This window comes from Sorex araneus, chromosome 4, assembly GCF_027595985.1.
Source record: "Sorex araneus isolate mSorAra2 chromosome 4, mSorAra2.pri, whole genome shotgun sequence".
Lineage (NCBI taxonomy): Eukaryota > Metazoa > Chordata > Mammalia > Eulipotyphla > Soricidae > Sorex > Sorex araneus.
In genome coordinates, this window is record NC_073305.1 from 119,978,291 (window position 1) to 120,004,166 (window position 25,876).

The window sequence follows — 25,876 nt, forward strand, 5'->3', positions numbered from 1 at the left end:
AAAAATGTGTCAATTCATGAGAAACCTTAATAAAGTTTTAACTGCTCACAAAATAACAAATAATTAAAAATGTATTTTCAAGGATTAAAAATAAAAGAAATACTGGATTTGGGTAAGCGCCTTCGAAAATGCATCACCTGACTTTAACAGAAGTAGAAATAGAACAGTCAGCCGATACAATTTAAGTGACTATTTGTTTTCTACTTATCTAAGTGATGTAATACCATTTATTCAAACACATCTCATAATTTTACCTCCCATTGATATTGCAAAAAGAATCTAATTAATGTAGATGGGCATCTATTTCTTTAGCTCCCTAAATTCTTTTCTGCATGTGACTTATAAAATATAAATTTTAAGAATCGGATAACCCAAATCCATAGGAAAATAAAATGCTATTAATCTTTTCCTGTGAAATACCTTTAAGTACCTATAAGTGATAGAAAATTTGACGTAGCTAACGAAAAAGAAAAGAGGTTCCTCGGCTTAGTCTTTTCTACAGCATTATTCATAGGGCTGGGAAAAAAGGAAAAAATCTCTCTAATTTGAAATGAGTTGCTTACCTAAAATGTGGGCTCATGCAACAATTAATGAATTATTAATATAATGGTATGGAACACTTGGGCAACATTTGCAAAAGGAAAAATTGTGACATAAAGGAGCTAGAATATACTGAAGTTATTAATGTTTCTTTTGAGAAAAAAAACCTGAATATATTTTATTTTCAAAATTCATATTCCATAACTTTCATTCTAAATATCTTGTTCAAGTGTTTGAAAGCAGCATTCTAATCTCAAATAATTTCAAGCATGATGTATTAGGAATTTATTCATGCCAATCAAAACGAACAGATTTCTGCATTAAATGTGGTATATAATAATAAAGAAAAGCCAAACACTTACAATGAAAGTAAAGTTCTTCATCCCCCTCTTGGTCAGCTTTACTATATCCACAATGCCTGAAAAATATTTTGATGAGATTAATAAATATTCTCAAAAAAATTCATTATGACATACTTTAATTATTTCACAAGCATTCTTGTCACTTAAAAACACCCAATTTACATGATAGCATGTTTTATGTGACTTTAACATATTTGATGTCTTGCAAGTTAGAACTATATACAAAATATAAATACTTTCCTTCCAGGTATAAACTTATTTAATTTATCAAAGTGGGCCACATGATTTTACAAGATACAGAAAACAAAGGTTTTGTGGAATGATGAAAAAAAGACATATTCTGAAGTGCTTTAGTTTATGATCTATGAGTAACTTTCATCAAACTTTTTGCTGAAATAAGCAATAGATTTTATTTTACTTTTTTATGTGCTTTTACTTAAACTAGCACAGCAGGTAGGGCATTTGCCTTCCACTCGGCCAACCCAGGTTCAATTTCTCTGTCCCTCTCAAAGAGCCTGGCAAGCTACTGAGACTATCCTGCCCACAGAGCCTGGCAAGCCCCCGTGGCGTAGTCGATATGCCAAAAACAGTAACAACAAATCTCAAATGGAGATGTTATTGGTGCCAGCTCAAGTAAATAGATGAACAACAGTACTACAGTGCTACAGTGCTACAGTTTACTTAGAAAAGCTGAAGGGGAGTTAAAGAGAAAGTACACAACATAGGTCATGATTCGGGCAGTAGAGATTATGCCAAGCAATAGATTTTAAGTTTACACAGCACAGATAATTAACCATTAATGAACCATTATAAAGACAAAATGTTTGCAACATATCATTTACATTTATTACTACACTTTAAGACTGAAAAAAACTAATAACCATTCATATATGAGAATTTACAATAATTATTCTCCTTCAACGAAAGGCAATAACCAAACTGACACTACATTTAGAACATTATATACTAAATAATTTAATAATAATTATGAATAATTGTAAGGTAAAAATTAAAATGTATTTGTGTTTACCTTCTTCCAATGATGAAACCAAAGACCATAAATACCAAAATTATGGTCCCTGCTACTGCAACCACAGCAATGATAATAACAGGATTTTGTTCACTGGATACAGCTGTAGCTGTAGAGAAAGAAAATAGGCTCAGAAACTCAATTTCAGGATAGGACTTGGGGATTTGAGTAAAATATTATAATCCAGAGCAATCTATTATATTTAATTCAACTCTATGTTTAAATAAATCCATTATATCAAATTACTAAATTTTAAATATTATTTTTATTATAAAACTGATAAGATGCTTTCATATACTTTATATTTCTTTGCCAGTAAAGGAACATATACAATATCATATTAAATGGGTAGCCCCTGTTTAGTTGCTGGAAGCTTAGTTATAAGCCAAGCAGTAGAGAACTTTGATCAACAATTCTTTTTGGATTTCTATTTTTCCTTCTAAGGCATTTGATCCTGTATCTGTGTTATGTGAAAAAGAAGCTGAAATACATACTCAGTATTTTTCAAAGCATTTTAAGTGCTTTTTAATTCATGTCATCTATAGAAAAAGCACATAATCATTGTAAATCATCATGAATTTATTATTCATCTCAAGCCAGGAAAAGATAGCATTTTTGCCTATATTTTATATAGAATATAATGAATACATTTAAGAGTTTAAGATGGCAGAGGAGCTAGCCCATTTTAAAGAGCAAACATTCTACAAGTATTAAGAAAAACATTTAAACATCTAATTGCAGACACTTCCTGCACAATACTAAGTGATTCTTCTCTGCTCATTAACACGGCCCAGCTGGACCTTTTTTGAGAGTCTCTTTGGGAGCTGTGCATGTTTACATGTCCTTTGAAGCAGCTCTGATTCTAATTCTTCAAGTCACAAGGTCTTTTCATTTCCATTTTTCCAAATTAGTGAACCTTGACTTATATGGTATTTCACAAGTTGTCATACTACCCCAAGAGCATTATATTTTCCATACCAGTATGGACTTCATAAAGTAATCAAAGGAAATGGAAAACAATGAAAATGCACGTTTCAATGAACAAATCATCAGTATATGGTATATAATGCCAAACTAATAGAGTTTGCCAACGTTTAAAGCAATCAACAACTCTAATCTTTCATGTTAGCCAGGATGGAAAATACTCCTCCTTGGTGGTGACAAGGGACAGATTCCCTAGAGTAGGAAATCATATGAGTACAGAGTATGTCTTGCTATAACTCTTCTTTCATAACTCTTAATTTTATTTAACTATTCTTTATGGGTAGCTACAATAATAAAAAGCATTTAAAATAGCTTAAGTGCATTGTTTTCTGAACAAAGATACACTGCCTAGGTCAGTATTGGCTGTTTTGCTCCCAGAAGAAAATGCAAAGTAAAAAAAAAAATAGAAGTAAATAAAAGGAGATTAAGTTATACTATTAAATTGCATTCTATTGTTATTCAACAGGAAAACAGCATTGTTTTTATATTTTTTTGCTTTATCTACTTTTCATATGTATTAACAAAAGGAAAAACAATCAAGTATGTATGATCATGAGGAAAGAGAAATTGTATGTGTAGAAACTGTTTCCATTCAGCCAATAGTTCCCATGGGTTTAATTCTTTGCTTGTCGTTGACTCAATTCTTCCCTAGATTCAGAAATAGAACTACAAAGAATAAGTGAACTTCAGTGAATGATTCAGTTGAATGTGTAAATATCTATTTATACATTTCATAGTGAGGGTCAACTCCTAAACTTCAATAGTCAAACTTTATGTATAATATTTTCATCATCTTCATGGGTAATCCATTTCAAAAGTAATCTGTAACACATTAATCTACTACAGTTTCAGGATTGTAAAGTTGTAGGTTTACTTAGCATTAGGAAGAGATGTAGTGACATATATGCAATAGATAGTCTATTAAAGTTCTATATTCCAATAGTGCTCAAATGATTTTGATGGCATCTTCCCTTTTTCCCTGGTTCCTAGCACAGTGAATTCACTATTCCTAAAACTAAAAAAAGCATGGAATGATGTATTATTCTAATATTTCTATGTATAGAAACAATCTGTGTGCCAATTTCTCTCACTATATTTAAAACTGAAAGCATCACCTTTGTCATGTGTATCTATGCATCACTGACTCTTAGCCTAGCACCTTATTCTATGTCCGGAGTTATTAAAGGGTGATCAGCGAAAGCTTGTGGATTACTTCAGAGCTTTACAGGGACTCTGAAAGATCAAAACTAATTCCATATAACATGACTGTATTTACCTCTTCATTCTCATATGCTCACAAATGCACAGCTGACTTTTTCAGAAGTTACTTGCCCAATAATAATGTTATCAATAAAAACTAATGAAATATGTTTTTGTGTTTTAAAATTTTATAATATGATAAATATTGAATGTAATTCAAATAAACACAATGTCTCTGGGTATTGTCAATATTTTAATAGCTTACAAGGATTTCTGAGACAAAAGACTATGCTGAGTAATAAAAGCTGGCACTTGAGACTTTCTGCACACCTGGCACTAAAATAGGAACATAGTGCACATGAATTTATTTAAAAGGTATAACAGCCTGTGACTCAGGTACTGTTATCCTAGCAGTTAAGATACAGAGAATCAGCTCATCCAAAATCCTAAACTGCGTATGGCAAAGCTGAGATTTAAATCTAAGAATATTACTATGGGAAATGGCTGATATTGTCAGTTTTTTATATGATGGAGACTGTTAAGGTATTCATATATTTTTCAATTATTAAATACATTCCATGCATAAAGCACTGCAATTGGAATTGGCAAGACAGAAGTAAAAAAAGGAAATATGGACTAGTCTTTCACTGGCTTTACATTTCATTAGAAAGAAATAATCTGAGTACTGTAATCACCAAATACTTTTAAACAGAAAATTCAGTATAACACTCCTTGTATGTGATCATTCAAGGTGCCACTACTTCATCTGAATTTTTTTTGTTTATTATACTTGATTTTTAAATAATTAAAAGCAGTATGTCTCAGCATTCAATAAATAATAATTTGACCTATGATTTTCACTTTCAAGTGTCACAAAAGCACACAAATTCACTTTGAAAGTTCTCAAATCTAAATATTTACCTGCCAAATTATGTCTGAGTAGATGTAAAATAACTAGCGTTTCTAAAGTGTTTAAGCTCTTCAACAGGGGTCAGAGATATAGTACAGAGGGTAAAGCATTTGCTTGCCGGCAGCTGATATGGATTAGATCCTGGACACCCCTGTGATCCCTGAATGCAGTGCCAGTAGTAAGAGGGTGGGGGTGGGAGCTTAATGCAGACACAATTAGCCTTGATTTATTAATTTATTATTATTATTTGGGCTGGAGTGATAGCTCAGCGGGTAGGGTGTTTGCCTTGCACATGGTTGACCTTGGTTTGATTCCTCCGCCCCTCTCGGAGAGCCCTGCAAGCTACCGAGAGTATCTCGCCCCCATGGCAGAGCCTGGCAAGCAACCTGTAGCATATTCGATATGCCAAAAACAGTAACAACAGGTCTCACAATGGAGACATTACTGGTGCCCGCTCGAGCAAATAGATGAGCAACGGGATGACAGTGATACAGTGATATTATTATTATTTGGCTTTTTGGGTCACACCTGGTGATGCTCAGTAGTTACTTCTGGCTCTGCACTCAGGAATAACTCCTGTGGTGCTCAGGGATGCTGGGGATTGAATTCAGGTCGACTACATGCAAGGCAAATACCCTACCAGCTGTACTATTATCACTCAGGCCCCATGAATTTAAAAAGAAATGGGTTCTGCCTCTTGTCTAATTTAAAACTTTTAAAGGAAATCCAGTGCATATTAAAGAGATGACTTTTAAGCTTGAGTTCCTAACATTGCAAAACAAAGCTACAGATTTAAAAATTTTATTTGACCAACTTTTACTAAGAATTGTCCATACATCTATATTAATATTCATATGTAATATTCTCTGTAAACAATTCATTTCCACAAATACTGAAAAAGATTCCAGAGTTAGAAAAATTAAGAATTCAAACCAAAGCTGGTAATTACCTTCAAACATTTTACCTGTAGCTTCCTCTAGTGTTGCAACATCAAGTCTGGGACTGTAATTTCCATAGCCAGCAGCTGTAAAAGCACGAATCTGGAAAACATACACTGTTCCTGGTTTCAGATTATTAATGGAGGCTGAAGTAGACTTAGTTTTTACTGTCGAATAGGTCCGTTCCCTTTGATCCTGGAAACAAATATATATAGGGAATTTTAATTGCAATTGCAACCAGGCAGCTCAACGGTCAATTCCTGCAATTTATATTTCAATTTGCTGCATTGTTTTATAAAGGTTGAATTTTTACCCTGTGGAATATCATAACAGTAAGTTGTTACTAAAAGAATAAAAGAATGTACATTTGGACACATGCTTTTTTTCTATAAATTTCAATAAGAATCATATTGCTAAAACATTTATGATTTGAGCTTTGCTTTGTTGGAAGAGAGCAGAGTGGCAACTATTTGGCTATAAACATAATAAAAAAATTCTACAGATTAAAGATTGTGGTATACCTGTACAATCTCTGGTTTATAATTTTTTTTCACATAATACATGAAATTAACATCTTTTCCTTGGTTTTATTAAGCAAGTTGGGCTATATGCTAAAAATGAATAGTAATTTAATTGAGAAACTTAGCTTGGTGTGGATGTGGGGGAAAAAGGGACACTCTTTCACTGCCAACTGGCCCAGCCTTTTTGGAAAACAATATGAAAAGTCCTTCACAAGCTAGAAATTGAGCTTCTATATGACCCCGCAATACCACTTCTGGGAGTATATCCCGAGGGTGCAAAAAAGCACAGTAGAAATGACATCTGTACCTATATGTTCATTGCAGCACTGTTCATAATAGCCAAAATCTGAAAATAACCCAAGTACCTGAGAACAGATGAGTGGTTAAAGAAACTTTGGTACATCTATACAATAAAATACTATGCAGCTGTTAGGAGAGATGAAGTCATGACGTTTGATTATAAGTGGATAGACATGGAAAGTATCATGCTATGTGAAATGAGTCAGAAAGAGAGATACAGATATAGAAGGACTACACTCATTTGTGAAATACAAAATAATGTAACATGAGACTGACACCAAAGGAAAGTAGATATAAAGGTCAGGAAGATTGCTCCATAGTTCATGAGTGGGCAGGGAAAAGGCAGATGGAATAGAGAAGGGATCACTAAGAAAATGATGGTTGGAGGAATCAGTCGGGATGTGAGATGTGTGCCGAAAGTAGATAAAGTACCAAACATGATGACCTCTCAGTATCTACATTGCAAACTATAATGCCCAAAAGTAGAAAGAGAGTATGGGGAATATTGTCCGCCATAGAGGCAGGTGGAGGGTGGGAAAGGTGGGGGTATACGGGAGATATTAATGGTGGGGAATGTGTACTGGTGGAGGGATGGGTGTTTGATCATTGTGATTGTAACTCAGACATGATATATACAAGATATAGCTTGTAACTATATCTCACAGTGAATCAATAAAAAAAAGAAATTTAGCTAGCTTAATTGCATAGTGATATATCAATCTGCATTAAAATGGTACTCTTTAGTCTCAGGGATAGAGTGATGGTGTAGGGGATAAGGCACATGTGCCTTGCATGTGGCTGGGTTTGATTCTCACCACCCTATACAGTCACCAAGCCTGACAGGAGTGATACGAAGCATGGAGGCAGGAGGAAGGCCTAAACACAGCTGGATGTAATCCCAAAACAAAACAAACAAAAATTGCTTTCTCACAAAATAAAGCCATTTTTAGTAAATAATTTAAAGGCCTATTTTAATTTAAAAATCTATATAAAATCTCATACATTTTAGTTTAACAAAATTTTAAACATCACTCATGCCTTATTTTTTTCAAATATGAATACTGAATTCACAGAGTTAAAAAAAAAAACTATTACCAAAGTCAAAGAAATAATACAATGGGCAAAGCCTTGCCTTGCATTCAACTGACTCAGGTTTGATCATCAGCGTCCCTAAGCCCTGCTAAGAGGGATCCCTGAGATCCCTGAGCACAAAGCCAGGAAGAAGCCATGAGCACCACTAGGTGTGGCCTCAAACAAAAATAATTCAATTATCATATTATATAACTCTATGAATTAAACAAAATTTTGAGCATTTTAAATCTCAAAAAAAACTGAATTAGCAAAACTTTAAAGCATGATTTTTAATGATAATCTATATATAAAAAGTATAAAACTAGTTATCAAAATACGTAATTTTAGACAGTTTATTTTTTGTTCTATAACAAACACCTGTGCTCAATCATGCCTGGCCTCTCCCACCGATCACCGAACAAACAAAAAAACTACTAAAATTTAAAAATGTCTGGCTGTCTGCTTTGCCTTTACACTAAGAGTTTCAACAGTAAGTAAACACATACTTTAGATTTTATTATATTGATATGTGAATGCTTCATTACATTTATGTAAACGACAGCATTTTAAATTGATAAATTATCACTTGATAATTTATCAAATGATAAATATCTCAACACTAGGTATATCTGATGTTAGGTGAGATATAAGTAGATCATGTTTATGTAAATTATCCTATAGAATTTATAATTATATAGTGATACATAGTTATACGTACCTTACTATATATATAAGTGCTTACACATATATTCTTTGATTATATATATGTATTAGGTTAAGGTTACTTTTCCATTACCTTCCTAATTTGTTAATTCTATGATTGTATAAAGTTTTCTATCCAAATTAGAAAAGCAATTCTTTGAACAAATTTGTTTCAGAGTAAGGGACAGAAATATAGTACAAGGTTAAGGCACTTGCTTTGCATTTGGACAACTTTGGTTTGATCCCTGGCACTGCATATTGTCTTCTGATCACCACTGGGAGTGAGCCTTGAGCACAACTGGGTTTACCCCCACGCCCAAATCCCTTGCATTGTGAAAAGTTTTGCTATCTTACTTACACCAAATTAACTTTAGAAATGTATGTTATTGCTTTGAAAATTTCAGAAGGACTAGTTTCATTGCTCAGAGACAATCAGTTATGACTAAATTATCATTAAAAACAAGAATTCTCACAGAAACACATTTGATAGGATCATGAGTGTATTACCTGGGACAAAAGCAAGGTATTAAAAACATGCAATTTTGGCCATGAAACCCATTTGATATCTAATATCAAATGTTAAAATAATAGACAAGAATATTTTTAAGTCAATTTAAAAATTGAAATAATTCTTAAACTATTTTTCTTCAAACTGGAAAAATAGTTATATTTCCAATATACTACAAGCATTAAAATTATATTGAATCAATTAAATCAATATTTTTTTCAAGCTCTGACTCCATTTTTAAAATTCTAAGTGGTTAAAATATGTGTTTGATGTAACTGGGATTTATATACATAGATAACACTGCAGTAATTTGGTTGTTTGGTAAAAATAATACTTTCACTACAATTATCATTAGTAATACTTATAGTATCCACATTTCATCTCTGAGACAGGTCCTTTTCTGAGGTGAAGCTTAGATAATAATTTTTGAAAAGTCTCTATCTGTTTTTACCCCTGCAGCTATTATAAAGATAAGTGCAAAGACACATTTGACTCTATCACTGTTTACTGAAATACAAACATTTAAAGAATATTAAAGGGCAAGCACTTGAGTCTCTAGTCACACTGGTTTATGTTGTTGAACCACACTCAGCAATGCTCAGGGTTTACTTCTAGCTCTGCATGTGGGAATCACTCCAGGCAGGGCTTATTTGTAGTGTAGGGGATTTAACCTGGTTGGCTGCACACAAGGCAAGTGCCTTACCTGTTGTACTGACTCTTCGGAACACCAGACTGGTTTTCCAGTGGAGAGAAGTACAAAAAAAGTGATGATGATAACAAGTTCAACTAATATGAACCACGTCTGATTAGGAATTTAAGTGAAAAGAGTATCATCAGCAGATCTGAAGTCCAGAGTATAAAACATATTTAAACAGAAAATATTCCCATGTTTTAAAGTACTAACATTTTAAAAACCACCGTCATTATTGTTGAAACTATACTTCAACAAATAATTAAGAACCCAATCAAACATACTGAATGAAACACTTAATGAAACATAAAGAATCTGTGAGCCTGGATAGTTTCTGTCATATTTACATATCCTACAGCTAATTACGATCCTATCAAGAAGTGAGTGAATAAATAAATGTACTGCCAGAAGAAATATTTTAATTTGTGTAACGCAGGTCACTTTACCATGAGGAAATCACCGTTACAGAGAACCAGAGATTTGGGGAAATGGTTATTAAAATGGCTAAAAGGAAATATGGAATTTGCAGTATCTCCAAATAGTTGGCATGATGACCAATTTTAGTGTACAGCGGAGTCGATGACATGAGGCATACGGCAGATCATTGTACATTTCAGCTGTTCTTAGCACTTACTTTCTCGTAATACTTGATTTCATATTCGGTGATGACTCCATTGGGATGCTCTGGTTCCTGCCAGGAAAGCTCCACACTCCTCTGCAGCACTCTCTCCTTCATTACTCCGCTCACTTGCGAGGGAGCTGTTTGGACAAGACGTGTCAATAAACAATGAGAAAATTCAGTGGATGCCTCAAATCAAATGTCACAACTGATCAGTCCCATGCTGTGCCAGTTTCATTAAGGTAAAAGAAAGCACCTTTTCATAGCTCACAATTCAGAAGGTAATGAATATTCAAACAGGACCTTATTACTGTTCATAAACCTTAATAGAAATTTAAATTAAAGTGCAAACAGCAGAAGATAGCATTGTTCAAGTTAGTGAAAAATGGAAACGATGGGGCTGAGAATGACAATTAAGCAAATGAATGCTAATTAAGGCTACAAAATATGATTTTGGATTAATCTCCAGTGATAAACTAAGTCCAAATATTTATTTCAGATGCAACGGCAATACACTTAAAAATAATTTAATAGTATGCAAGAAGAGATATGTGAAGTGGCTACTTTAATCTTCAATAAAAGGGAGATCTTTCTACAAAAGTTTTGAGTTGTGTGTGTGAGTGTGTGTGTGTGTGTGTAATCACATGCATAATCTCCTAAAGAATTCTGAATAATCAAAGATTTTTAATATTAGGTAAAAGCTGTAATAAACTTCTAAAGTGGCTGCTACTTAGATGTGTGAACACCATACATACACAGATTCTCACACATGTAAATTATATCTATGTAACCTAGGCTTCAAGCTTTGATAGGAGCAATGCAAGCTACAATTTTGCTTTCTCTTTCAATCTAGATAATAATATGCTTAGAGTTCTTTCATTCCAATTAGTGGCATATACTCTTTTTTGGTAGCTAGGACTGTGGAATGTAGCAAACTAATTTGCTCTGTCTAATTTGGTTGTTGATGATTAACTAGTTGTCTTCTCTGTCTAAATGAGTAGCTGCACTGGCTTGGCTGAAATTCAGTGGGGTCATTATGTTTCATGTATCACGCTCTATCTCATTCTGTAAAATATTTTCAGGCTGTTAATTTAATTTTCAGATGTCCAAAATTGTTAATAATCCTGCTGACAGAAAAGCAATTATACGAGGCCAAAACTGTTTAAGCAAGCTTCTAATGTTTATCCCTTTGGCTTTATTTTGTTTCTTCTATTTCTTAATATTTCTTGTATCAACGTCTAGGAAAAAAAAAACATTTTTCACTGCTTTCTGGGCTGACAATTTTAAAGAAAGGACATGGAAGATACATTGTTTCCATTTTTCTCAGATTACTAACAAAAGCATAAATAGGACAGATTAGGTGGAACAACTTTCCCTTTAGGGGATGCAACTCAACAGACTGTGTTTACAAACTAAACATGTCCCCGATATGGCTCCAATGAAGCAAATTTCTAATAAGGAATTTTCTTCTTGCCATGACTTTTAAAAGCTGAATACATGAAGTGAAGAAAAACTTGTTTCTAAAGTGATTTGTCTTTTCAACCAGAACATGCTGAGCAAATCTCAACCAACTGTGATGTTCTAGAGTCTACTTTCTCAACCCACAGCCTTGGGGGAAACACTCTTAAGAGGGCAGAGTCTTCTCAGTAGTAAATAATCTCTGATATTTATTTTTGTGTAGTTTATTCACAAACATTCTGAAAAAATTCTTTAGTTCAAGAAATTAGTAACATCCCCCAAAATAAAAACACATATAGCACAGGTGAGAAAAATTGCAATAATCAATACATGAATTATCCTCAGTAGGCTGTATTCTCAGTGTTTATTACATAATATATACCATTTAGAAGTAGGTTATCTGGATAGACAAGAGCTAGTAGGTTCTAATCTCTGGGTTTCCTTCAAATAGCATACATAGCTTACTGATTATCAAAGTATAAAACATTTCACTTAGCTTCTATTATAACATGGTAACATGTGCTTGACCTTTGATTATAGAACTTAGATTATTAAATGGTGGTGCCAGAGTGTTTTGGGCACTTTGGTGGTGCTGAAGTGCAGTAATTTTGCAAACCAAACCCACCCATATTAACATTATTGCAACCCCTTTACCAAAATCACAATAAAAAATATGTTATCTACTTCATTATTTTCTGATATGTTGTAGGAAGATCTAAGAAGTCATTCAAGCTATACTCAAAAACTATATTTCATCCTCAAAGAGATTTTGCCAAATAAACTATAACAAGGGGGTAAGGAAAAATCCTAAAATACATTTGATTTATAAAGTATTTTGAAACTATAGCAGTGCAGTAACCTACATAGTATTTTCTCCACTTTGCAGAAGTCACGTATCTGAATGACTAGCCCTTATTTAGTATGCATTTACTTTGTTTTTCTCTCTTCTCTTTCCTTCCCTCTTTCTTTGTCTTACTTAAATGACCAGTTCTTATTTACTATGTATTTCCTTTTATTTTCTTTTCTCCCCTTTCCCTCCTATCCCTCCCTTTCTTCCTTCCTTACCCCTTGATGATACTTTATCAAGTCACACAGTTCAGAGGGTCAAAAATAGAAATAATAGCACATGGCCCTTGAGAATAGATAAATTGCATGACAGGAAAAGATGTCATAAGTCCTTCAAATGCAACATTTTGGTTCAAGAATACTGAAAATATTTTCCGTAGTGTTTCAATATCTTAACAGGAAAGAACAGCCAGCTCACAATATATAGTTTATGAAAGAAAAGATATCTAAGTTTGTCAGATTCTGTCATTATTTTCATATAAAGCCATATAAGAGAGTAAAAGTAAAATGATGTAAATTCTCTCTTTTTTTTGTCTGTTTTTTTGCTTGTATGAGGGCACATCAAGCTGTATGTGGCTTACTTATGACCCTGAAATCAAAGATCACTCCTGGTGGGTTGGGGAGACCATATATGATACTAGGGATAAGGCATTGAACCTGGGTCTACAACATTCAAGGCAAATATTTGCCTTACCACTATTCTATTGCTGCAACCTAGGTAGTCTCATCTTCAGCAACAATCATATTTGTGGTTAATACATTTTACTTACTAAATTATCTACAATGTTACAGTTTCATTAAGAATACACCTAGGGGGCTGGAGTGATTGCACAGCTGGTAGGGCATTTGCTTTGCATGCAGCCGACCCAGGTTTGATTCCCAGCATCCCATATGGTCCCCCGAGCACCGCCAGGAGTAATTTCTGAGTGCAAAGCCAGGAGTAACCCCTGTGCATCGCCGGGTGTGATCCCCCCCCCCAAAAAAAAGAATGCACTTAGGTCTTAGACCAAAGTATTCAGTTGGCTATATTCTGAATCTCATTTTGAAAAGTATATGTCTATAAATTCTATGTATATCTAATATCAATAAGTATCATGAAAATATCAAAGTGTAATAAAATTTATTTTAATTATAACTGATGTGAGGCTAATAAACAGTAACCAATAGTAATAAATTCCCTGAGCTGGAAATTATAGGCAAAACAAAGTGATAAGTATTGAAACAAATGACTGACACTTTTTTTTACTAATGAATTGGTAAATTTAGTAAAACAGAAAAGCCTCATAAGAGATTTAACTATTAGTAAATAGTTAAGTGTAAAACTTGCAATTGTAAGTGAGACTTTAGATTTTAAAATAACACTAAATATGGTACATTTATGTATTGATCTGAATGAATCAATGGACTGGTATCAAATATGAATGCTTGAAGAACAACATGGATGTCAGAATTATTTTAGATTCTTCAAGGCTCCCCCTCACACTTGAAATATTCCTCTTTTCAATCCCACCCCCATAATCCCTAGAACGACCCCAACATCTCATGCTATCACAATAAGCTCAGTTTTGCAGACCACTCCTTAAGTTCCTTTGACATTAGCCATTTGTTATTCCCTTACTTTTGAGTTCTAATTTCCATGTTTTTATACTTCACATATAAGAAAGCCCATTAAGTACCTGTCTCTACCCTAGATGATTTCATTCAGAACTAAACTCTCCAGTTCCATCCATGTTGTGGTAAATCACATAATTGTCTTCCGTATAGCCAAGTAGTATTCCAATATATATATATATATATATATATATATATATATATACACACTATAGTTTCTTTACCCAGTCACCTGTTTATGGACTCTTAGGTTGTTTCCAGATTTTAGATACTATGAATAACAGTGAATTAACATAGGAGCACATGCCATCAACATAAGTCTCAACTATTATACATTTATTTGATAGCAAAATTCATATGAAACAACTTCTTTTAGGGTAGTGAAGAAATATTTAATAATTAAAAAATACAAATCAGTTCATTTGACTTCATCTTTAATTTTTCATGAATCCTGGATAGAGGTTAGGGTGTCTATGGCCTTACTTTAATTATGAAATATTCATAGCAATTTCTCAGTGACCAGAGAATAATTATGGCCCACAGCAAGACTTTTTTTTAGATTTGGGAAATGTGGTACTTTTTATTTTTAAATTAATTTTATAGTGGCATCACAGTTTATAATACTATTGAAATTATTTTACAATTGCAGAGCTTCTATACTAATTCATCCAGCAGTGTTTCAAGTTCCCTCCAGTGTTACACCCTGAAAACTTCCCCAAATGGATCTTAAATTGAATAAGATACAGGCATTGGTATATTATGAGTATGCGTTCTTAAAAGTGATCAGAAAAGTATTTTCAGTTGAGTTCATTTTCTTTAACTGTGAAACAGGGTTACTCATATTTATTATTATAGAGTTCTGTTTTGAATTTCAGTCATAAAATATGTCAGTTGACTGGAGTGATAGCACAGAGGGTAGGGCATTTGCCTTGCATGTGGCTGACACGGGTTTGATTCCTCCATTCCTCTCGGAAAGCCTGGCAAGCTACAGAGAGTATCCTGTCCGCATGGCAGAAGCTGGCAAGCTACCTATGGCTATTTCAATATGCCAAAAGCGGTAACAAGTCTCACAATGGAGATTTTACTAGTGCCCGCTGGAGCAAAACTATGAACAATGGGAAGACAGAGCTACAGTGCTACAGTGCAGTTGACAATATTGAAATGTAATTTAGTTCAAATAATTATGCCATTTGCCAACAGTATTAACAATGGGCCTCATTTGCCTGACACTGAAAGATCCCCCAATACGGCAGCATTAAGAAGGATGAGCAAGGAGAGGCTAATAAGATCTCAGGGGCAAACTAGACTGCCAAAACGAAGAAAGACTAAAATGACTGACTGTACTTTTAACGCATGTATGCTGCCATCAGAAGCATCCATCAAGGACCCGATGGTGCAAGTGCTGAAGATCAAGTATGACATCATTGGTTTGACCAAAACGAGAAGGCATCAATCACATCACGCCATTGTCCCATGGGATGTCAAAAGACTGCGTGGCCACCCACCAACGATATGGTCAGACTTCTTCGTCAAAACCTTGAATGAACGATTTGAAGCTCTTCCTGTTCCTGGAGCAAGCAGATATCATTGGGCTACACTAGCACTCCACAGTGACAAATGGAGACGTTACTGGCACCCACTCGAGCAAATTGAAGATCAACGAGACAACAAGTGACAAGTGACAAGGATACAATTATGCCATAGATATTTTATGTATACTTTTTAGGTATCGATTTATATTAGGACTTACTAATTTATATTGAATCGCTTCTACACATTTACACTAACATATTTCTGTACTTACTGTATTAATTTATATAGAATGTAGTTTTTACACATTTACATTTACATATTTCTGAACTAAATAGATATATATTTAATCTGATATTACATGAAGAAGCTTGATTTTATATCCTATGAAACATATATTAATAAATATGCTAATAATTTACATATGCAATTTTTGATAAACACATTAGTTTATCTGCAAAGCACACTGTATACTGTGATATTATATTTTATCTACAGTGTCTAAATCCTTTTTTCTAATAAAAGAAGAAAATTACATGCAATGTATATTTGTGAATTACTATATAAAATATTATGAAAGACACTATTGCTGGTGGGATGGCACTGGAAGTTTGGTTGTGGTTGTCCGGGAATCTTATCATTGCATTGTAACACTGTCATCACGTTGCTCGAGCGGGCACCAGAAATGTCTCCATTGTGAGACTTGTTGTTACTGTTCTTGGCATATTGAATATGCCACAGGTGGCTACATAATGATAAATATTTATAAAGTGATAAACAGATATATAATTCACATAAAACAGAATCTAATACAACAAAAATAAATTTGACAGCTTCACATTAACCATTTATTTACTCTATGTCTAAATTTTTGATACTAGTTTCAATGAATAATAAATTACATTCTATTTGGTTTTGTCAATCTTTTCTACTTTATATTTTCCTTTTCCTCTATTTCTCCTTTTTGTGTCTTCTACTTTTATATAAATTGGTCCTTTACTCTGTTATTATTTCTAGGTCTATACTCAGATGTATTCAAACCAATCTTCTTTCTTAAAATTAATCTAGCAATACTCTTTTTAATATAGCAATCATTTCTCATTACTGGTTTTGTTCATTTTATTCTTAAAATATGATTTAAAATCATCATTGTGAGGCTCATCACAATTAATCTGATTTTAATTTCCCATCTGCTATAAGAATTATTTAAAATTGGAAAAAAAACTGAAAAGGAAAATGGAAGAAGGAAGAAGAAAAAATACAAAGGAAACTTTTAGTATCTCAAGACTCACAAAAAATACCTTGTTTGAAAGGTGCAATTAAAAATCTTATCATCTAGATATGCTAAATAAATTTCATTCACAAAGTGCATAAATCTAAGAAATCCGTATTGCTTGAAATTGGGTTTTCAGTACCTATCAAGATTTATTACTTTATTTCAAGAACCTATTACAGTCCAAGCACTTACTCTAACAGATTCAGCTAAATAAATTTCAACTATCAAGTGTAGCTTGATTTTTAAGTTGTTGTTTGACAATGTATAAGCAATTATGGAGAAAGTTAGAGTTAAATTAAAAGATGCATTACAATTCCTAAACCTGAATGATTCCAAGGGTTCAATGTGGCACTAATTTACTAAATAACACTTCAGTAGCAAAAGAAAATTAGTAGTTTCCAAAGTGCACCATTGGTACTCAAGTTGTTACTTTTATGCACTGAAAAAAAAAAACTAGCTTACAATAAGTAGTTTCGTGGAAGGAAACTTACCAAGATATGAATAGATTCATTCTGAATGTTAATTTAGAGCTTAGAGGTGTGTAATTTATATTTCATTTCCCATCAAATTAATATCATAAATAGCTTTTAGGGTACCAAGTTAGCCTACAAGCTAAACCTCTGGGTAGATGACCTAAAATGTTATTAAAATATTTTGCAGCAAAATTGCTTAAAGCAATTGTGTCAATGCTAGTAACTATGCCAATCAAAAAATTACAACAAATAAAATTTTCATTACAAATTCTTTCCTGATAGCTGATCTTTCCCCATATTTATATGGGTGCTTTAATATAGAAATTAAGATCTCAAATCTACTCTGTTTAGATATCTCTAAGCTGAAAAGGATCTTTTGTTAGTTTCCTTCAACTCTCTTGCTATTTATTGATCTTTGACTTTAATAACTACTTTCCAATCACCAAGAAATACTCACACCAATTACTAATTGAAATATAAATGCAAAAAGACAAAATCACCAGTTTCACTCAATATCAATCAGGGCAGTGAAATATGACCATGGGCTATATCTGACCAGCTATGTCTTTCAGTAAACAAAGTTTCATTAGAATACAGCTGCATCCATGTATTTACATATTATCTGTAGCTGTTATTGCAGCACAATAGAGGTAAAAAATTGAAGCAAAGAAACCATTGCCAGCAAATTGTGAACTATTTATTATATGCTCTTTTTTCCCCCCAGAGTGTTGCCTATTCTGAGTAACAGTTAATTTGGCTGCAAGCAAGAAAACTCAAGGAAACAGTAGTTTATAGTTGTTTTCTGCCAACTCACTTTGGGGAGGGAATAAATGTATCCTGCAGATGAAAGTTACTTTTGTGTTCTGTGGCTCAAGGATGTAAAAAAATTCTTTCCCCATAGCTGATCTTCCCCAATAGCTGAGATATGGAACTGGTGATAGAGACACAAGAAGAATAGGCAGAGCAAGATTAGGAAGATGGAACTAAAAGAAGGGAACCATCAGTATTTATCGCCCTAAAGGTGGCCTAGATAGTTTCTGATAACCTGGATGACCTAAACCCGAAGACCTGAACAACAAGAAAATAAACATCTCAGCATCCTTTCCCCTGCTTCAATGTCCTACATTCTTAAAACAGAATAAAGAAATGTTCACTCATCCACCTTCCTTTAAAAGGGCCAGAGTGATAAAATAAGGCTCTCACCTTGCACTTGGGTGACCAGGCTTGATTAGGGAATCCCTGGCATCCCATATGGTCCACTGAGCACCACTAAGGAGTGATTCCTGAGCACAGTGCCAGGAGTAAGCCCTGCACACAGCAAGGTGTGTCCCAAACCCTTCCTTTCTCCACCAACAAGGTATAAACGGAAAAAATCTTCTGACTTTTCTCTGGAAGCTTTCATTAGGGGAACCCTCCCACAACCTGGAAGCTCCCCTAAATTCCTTTCCCTTTCTTTCCTGATCCTTAAAAAGTCTTTTCTGAATTCAGCCACTCCATCTTGGGTCCCTTGCTTTCAATCTTAACTGCCTGAGCACAAGAACATAAGACCCTGCATGGGTTATAACACTGTTATAACACTGGCTGCTGTAACAGTATCACATCACTCTGTCACACTCATAAACCAGCATGTGATGAACAGGCAATGTTACTTAGGATCAAAACTTAGGATCTAAACAAGGGAAGCCATCCTTTCCAGCAAATTCTCTCAGTATTCTTTTTCTGATTCACCCTATTCCCTAGGTTGGAAACAGCCTTTAAGTTTTTAAGCCTGATGTACTATTGCCAGACCGTGCAAAACCACAGTAAAGAAGAAGGAACTTGATTTCAAGGAGGAAACTAGATGTGCCTTCCACTGTCACAAACCAACGGCAGGAGGAGGGAGATCATATACTTAATTCAATTCTCCCAACATCCTCAATTAATTTCTCTTCTGAATATAGAACAGAAAGAGCCAAGGGAAGTGACTGTGATACCCCAGTGATAGAAGGCACCAGTCATGGATGAAAAATAAGGTCATGCAAACTACTACTTGAGGACATATTTAAGATGTCACTAAATCTTTATCTGTCAAGTTTGAGTGAGAAGAGAACACCCCCCTCCCCATGTTTAGCTGTCTTTGGGAGTGATTTCAGGAAAGACTTTTCCCTGTGGAAACAAATAGTCACAGGAAACTTTATCAGGGCAATGACTCCATCTATAAAGGTCATAACTTATGATTTAAACAGCTTTTTAGTGTGAAAAGCCATTTCCTAGATGACAGCATGAATAATATGTTGACGAACATATAGGTAGACCTTTTCAGAAGAATATACCTTTCAATGACATGTTTTTCATTTAGCCATTTATAACTGCAAAATTCATGTAAAAACTATGAGGAAACTAAGGAGAAATCTCCTCTATGTATACTCTCTGTCACTTTAATGCATTTCTATTTCTAAAATTCTATCTTTCAGTGATCTAGTTTTTTAAATTTGGAATTTAAATTATTTTTTAAAAAATTCCCTCTTCCTTCTTCTCCTATTCCTTTTCCCTCTCTCTACCCATTTAATATCTCTTTTGCCTTAAATCAGCATACTATTCACAAACTATCCCTGAGACTCAGAGAGCTTTTGTTTCCAGAAAAGTGAAGCAACACAGGACACTGAGTACTGGTCATTACACAATCACCTACTGGTCTTGTCTCAGTGGCACAGTAAGATTCTTCAGTACGAATAATATACTGACAGCCTAGGATTAGCAGCCTGGCAGTTTTACAACTGATTTATTAAACATAATTCTGTTTCCTGGTTAATGGAAATTTGATTCTTTATCATCATGGAATAAAACAAAACAAAATAACCACAGTAAGCACTGAAATACATCCCAATAGTCTAGGTTGCAAATATTACCCCATTGATGTTAGTTAATATTCACAATTCCCTGACAAACAAATGCTTAATTGCTTTTCAAAATGAGTGCATTTTCTACTTTGTCCAGTGATAACATGTGTTCAAATGGCATACCTCTCTGGAAAACTTCATTATGTTTCTGAACACATCTCCATTTTTTTCTGTTCTAAACTATTTTAGATGACAAACAAAAGCAAATATGTAGCTTATTTTGTGATATATTTAAGTGAAAAATTAAAGATAGGAGCCAGAGCAATAGTAGAACAGGCAGGGCGCAATCATTGCATATGAATGACTCAGGTTAGATTCCTGACATCACCTGTAGTTCCCAGAGCCCTCCAGGACTGACCCCCGAGTGCAGAGTGACCGGGTGAGCCCTGAACACTACCAAGGTGTGGTCCTAGGACAAAAGAAAAAAAGACAAAAAATTGCTTTCTACATGATTTGTATTAAGATTGTTATTTTCAGTGGGAGGTATTCTATAGAGTGGTTGGACACATTTGCCAACCAAACATCTGACAAATGGCTTATTTTCAAAGTAAATAAAGCACTAACAAATTATAACAAAAATTACAATTTCATCAAAAAAGTGAGGAGAAGATTGCAAAGATACTTTTTCAAAGAAGGCAATCTGATGTCTGATTGTCATATGAAAAGTAATCATCATAATTAATTGTCAGGGAAGTGTAAATCAAAATTGCAATGAGATATTAGTCAACCAGTGAGAATGGTATATATCAAAAAATGCCAGAAATAGTTGGTGCTGGTTAAGTAGTGGAGATGGGGGAAAAGGGAAATTTACTTACTGGGGTGTTAAAGTGGTAAAAAACCTTTATCGCTCAAAAAAACAAAAACAAATCAAAACAATCCAAACTACCATATGATCCAGTATTCTACTGTTCCATATCTATAACACACATGGGGGAAGGAGAGAGAGACAGAGAGTGGGAGGGAAGGAAGGAAGGTGGGAGGAAGAGAGTTTAAAAACATGTGTGCTTAGCCATATAAATTTTAGTGGTACTTGTAATAGCCAGGATATGGAAACAACAGGAGACCAACAATAGATGAGTAGATTGAGAATTTTTTTTTACAGCTTATTGAATGTGGTGGGCAGAGTCACTGGGCCTACACTCATGCAATAAATTTTAAGGGACAAGCTGTTGACATTGATTCTGGAACCACTAACTCTTGTATGGGTATCTTCCAGCAAGAGAAGTGGAAACAATTGCCAATGATCAGGGCAAATGAACCAATGCAAGCTAAGCTGCCTTTGCTGATTCAGAGTTATTGGTAGTGCTATGAAGAAACAAGCGATAAAAAAAATCCAACAATATGATTTCTGATGCCAACCGCTGATTTTATTTAGATTTGATGGTGCTATTGTCCTTTATGATGTGAAACGTTGGTCCTTCATGATGGCGAATGATGCAGAAAGTTCCATAGTCCCACTAAAATGCAAGGAAGAGATAAACATTTCTATCCAGAATCTCTATAGTTCTGATAAAGATGAAGGAAATTAAAGAAGTCTACCTAGGAGAGACTGTTACCAGTGCTGTTTGTGCCAATATTGGCTTACTTTAGTTGCTGTTAGAATTAGACTACTGAAGATGAAAGGTGCTTGAACTGGAACTATTGTTTGTCTCAATCAAAGAACCAACTACTATGCTATAGTTTATAGCTCAGAACGGTTGCAATATGGGGTAAATTTGATTTAACATATGTGGGACTGAAACAATAATGGCAATAACATATGATTATCTATTACTTTGTCTCTCTATATAATTGCACTGTTGCACTGTCATCCCATTGTTCATCAATTTGCTCGAGCAGGCACCAGTAACGTCTTCATTGTGAGACTTGTTGTTACTGTTTTTGGCATATGGAATACTCAACGGGTAACTTGCCAGGCTCTGCCGTGCAGGCGGGATACTCTTGGTAGCTTGCTGGGCTATCCAATAGGGACGGAGGAATCAAACCCTATATATAATTATATATATATACATATATATAATAGAACCTATATATGATTATTGTAAGCAAAATAAATATGAATTTCTGGAGATTCATTCACTCACTTTACAAGCTTTTAAGTCATTCTTCCCAACTCTGTTGCTTATTGGCAATATTATATAGCTCAAATTGTTAAACTACTCTAATTCATTTAATCTTCATCTGAAAAAAACTAGGGACTATTAAGACTGTTGCACTACTCGCGGCTGGAGAATGCTCTGGACCCGAGACCGGGCCAGCAATACCGGGGATCCAGACGGAGGAGGTGCAGCCACCACACCTTCTCCAGATGAAGCCCCAGCGACACTGAGCAGCAACTAACACGGCTCTGGGTTGCGGGACTGGGACAACTCCGAACCTTTTCTACAAACTGAAAACATACAATCTTTTAAAGGAAAACTAATTATCAAATGCTTCCTTGGTAGTAGAGCTGTCTTTCTTGGGGGGAAACTCCAACAACAATAGTGAGTTTTGTGTTGAAATATGGAATGTAATCAAGGTAAAGAGAAAATGAAGTGAAATTCATCAGTTATACAGTTGGAGGCGGGTGGGCGGGGGTGGGGGTATACTGGGGTTTTTGGTGGTGGAATATGGGCCCTGGTGAATGGATGGGTGTTTGAATATTGTATAACTGAGACATAAACCTGAGAACTTTGTAACTTTCCACATGGTGATTCAATAAAAATTAAAAAAAAAGACTTGCACTACTGAAAAAGATAACGAATATGATCACAACATAATGATTAGCAGCTTGCAAACTTTCAGTAGATGTTAAGAAGATAAAATTCAACAAACACCTGATGAATTAAATCCCCAGTGGGAAAGAAAATGTAACCAAAATTAAAACAATAAAAAATATATTCTATTAAGAGAACGATTTTATTTATCAGATGGAAAAATCTGTGAGGACATGAAGGAATGGTAAAAAAGAGTGGAATGGTAGAACTTTGGTGGTGAGGTGTGGTACATAGATTTACTGAGGTTTTACTACTTAGCTTATATAATATTACAAACCAATGGTGTTTCCATTTTTTTAATTAAAGAAAAATAAGCACCACTGACTTTACAGAAACCACATAAATATTTTAGTTGATTTCTATTATTGTATGGCATGGAAAATGTCATTTAAAAGTTTACTATTTTTAATACAATACATTTAAAACTTGATTATTTTGATTTATGCTCTCAGAGAGACCATATTTAGGCATCTGTCAAAGCAGAGAGGTGCATTATCTAATCCACATATTATATCATTTCATTTTAGATTGTATTTGTCAAGAACATGACTTAATGAGTGCTTTACAAAATTTAAAAACAACCACTTAAAATCTCATTTAAGACTAAATTACAGAAACCCAAAACTGAGAGGCCGATAAGTGTGGTCACTCGACCTCATACCTCTTCATCCTCAGCAATGGAAAACAAATTATCTAATGCTTCCTTTTCAGCAGGTCTGACTTTAGGGGAGAGACTCTCCAAACAATAATAGTGAGTTTTGTTGAAATATTGTATGCAATCAAAGTGAAAGTAAAGTGAAATTTATTAGTTACACAGGCGGGGGGGGCTTAAGGTGGGGGGGCTAGGGGCGTGGGGGGGTTTGGGGTGTGAGGGGGCGGGGTGGAGCTATACTGGGATTCTTGGTGGTGGAATATGAGCACTGGTGAAGGGATGGGTATTCGAGCATTGTATAACTGAGATTTAAACCTGAAAACTTTGTAACTTTCCACATGCTGACTCAATAAAAAATTAAAAAAAAAGTAGAAAAAATAAAGGAAAGAAATAATCAGCTGTTTTAACCTAAAAAAAAATAAAATGTTCTGTGCTACATTTAAAAAAAATCTCATTTAAGGATATTAATTACATAAAATACTATATGATAATCTTTAGGTCTCAGTTGTAAACAACAAAAATGTTCTGATTGTAGGATATGTCCCCCTAACAAAAACACAACCACAAAGTCAGAAGGCCTTCCTGGGAAAAACAGTGAGCTGCATCCAGGAAAGAATAGAATAGATTACATGGCAAACAAAAATGCACTCTGGGAAGAACAGAGTACAACAGTTTAGGGTCTTCTAGATGTGGAGGGCAATGTAGGTAAAAGAGAATAGGAAACTGTTGGGACTTTATTTTGTACTTTAAGGTTATCTGCCGATTGGCTATATGAAAGATCCCAGCCTTTACTCTTAATGCACCAATTGAATTTTGGTATGCTTACAAACTGTTCTGAATGTCTCTGTCATCTTTAAAAATAACTCATGTATTGGGAAGTAGTATTATAGGTGGGAGTAGTATTATACTGAATAAATGGTCAGCTTGTGTGCTCACTTATGGCTACCCAGGTGACCTTAAAGCTTGGACCTGTCCATGTATATTTGTCTCCCTGTATGATTGTCTCATTATGTTCTACCGATCCCCACTGGACAGAGGTGACACCTCAGATTGGCTTTAGACATCATTATTAGTTTTAATTGATAACACAGTTTGTTGTTACTTTATTTGAAAATTTCACCATAACCATTAACAAAATTTTCATAATCTTTTAAGACACATTTTTACAATGTTATTCTGATGCTCTTAAGTGTTTTTGTGCATAAAATAAAGTAGTTTTTAATGAAAAGAAATTTAGAGACACACAAGGAAAGAGAAATTTAGACACGTGTTCAGCAAAAACCATGGCTTTCCCCAGAGTGAGAAAAACCAGAGAAAAAAGGAAAAATGAGTTAATAAGAGAATTAAGGCTTGGCAAAAGAAAAAAAAAAAGCTTAGGTCATTTTAATCACTCCAAATTAAGTATCTTATTGTTGGGTACATTAAAATGTGTGATTCTGGACAAATTACTTCATCTCATTATATCTCAGTTTTCTTGTGTTTCAAATGCAAATAATATCAAATTTTAAGAGACTGTCAATTTTAAATCTTCTTTTTTTGGCATTTTGAGTCACACTGGCGGTGGTCAGGGCTGACTCCTAGCTCTTCACTCAGGAATCATGCCTGGCGGTGCTCGGGGGACCATATAGGATGCTGGGAATCGAAGCAGGGTTGGCCTCGTGCAAGGCAAACTCCCTACCCACTGTACTATCGATCCAGCCCCAATTTTAAATCTTTTTAAAGAAGTGGGAAGTTCTAACCATCTAAGAACAAATGTTAAGGTGATTTCCTTAATATTAATATAGGTTTGTCATGGTTTGGATCTGTTTACTTCACCAGCATCAATTATCTATAACTTTCCTCTCTTAACTACATGTCAATATTACAAAATGCCTTGTAGCTTCTTTAACAGGGAATTCTCTGTTCCTTGTTAACTGTTAATACCATTTCATGACTTTGTGGTTATGGCTTCAGACTGATTTTAAGAGAAGTTAATATACCTTCAGACTGATACAGTCCTGATAACAACTTTAAACAAAA

At 34.3% G+C, this 25,876-nt stretch overlaps 1 protein-coding gene across 5 annotated transcripts in view; it reads right to left on the reverse strand.

The window, feature by feature from the left end:
* The window catches only part of EPHA7 (EPH receptor A7), a 184,892-nt gene that overhangs the window by 25,892 nt on the left and 133,124 nt on the right, over positions 1-25,876 (reverse strand). For 3 of the 5 annotated variants that reach the window (XM_004605675.2, XM_004605674.2, XM_055134584.1), the window contains exons 6-9: positions 10,392-10,516; positions 5,976-6,159; positions 1,933-2,041; positions 903-958 (exon numbers count right to left, since the gene is read on the reverse strand). In XM_004605675.2, the coding sequence (XP_004605732.2) occupies positions 903-958; positions 1,933-2,041; positions 5,976-6,159; positions 10,392-10,516 (474 nt within the window). The remainder of the gene's footprint in view (positions 1-902; positions 959-1,932; positions 2,042-5,975; positions 6,160-10,391; positions 10,517-25,876) is intronic. The other 2 variants (XM_055134583.1, XM_004605676.2) reach the window with 1 other exon arrangement.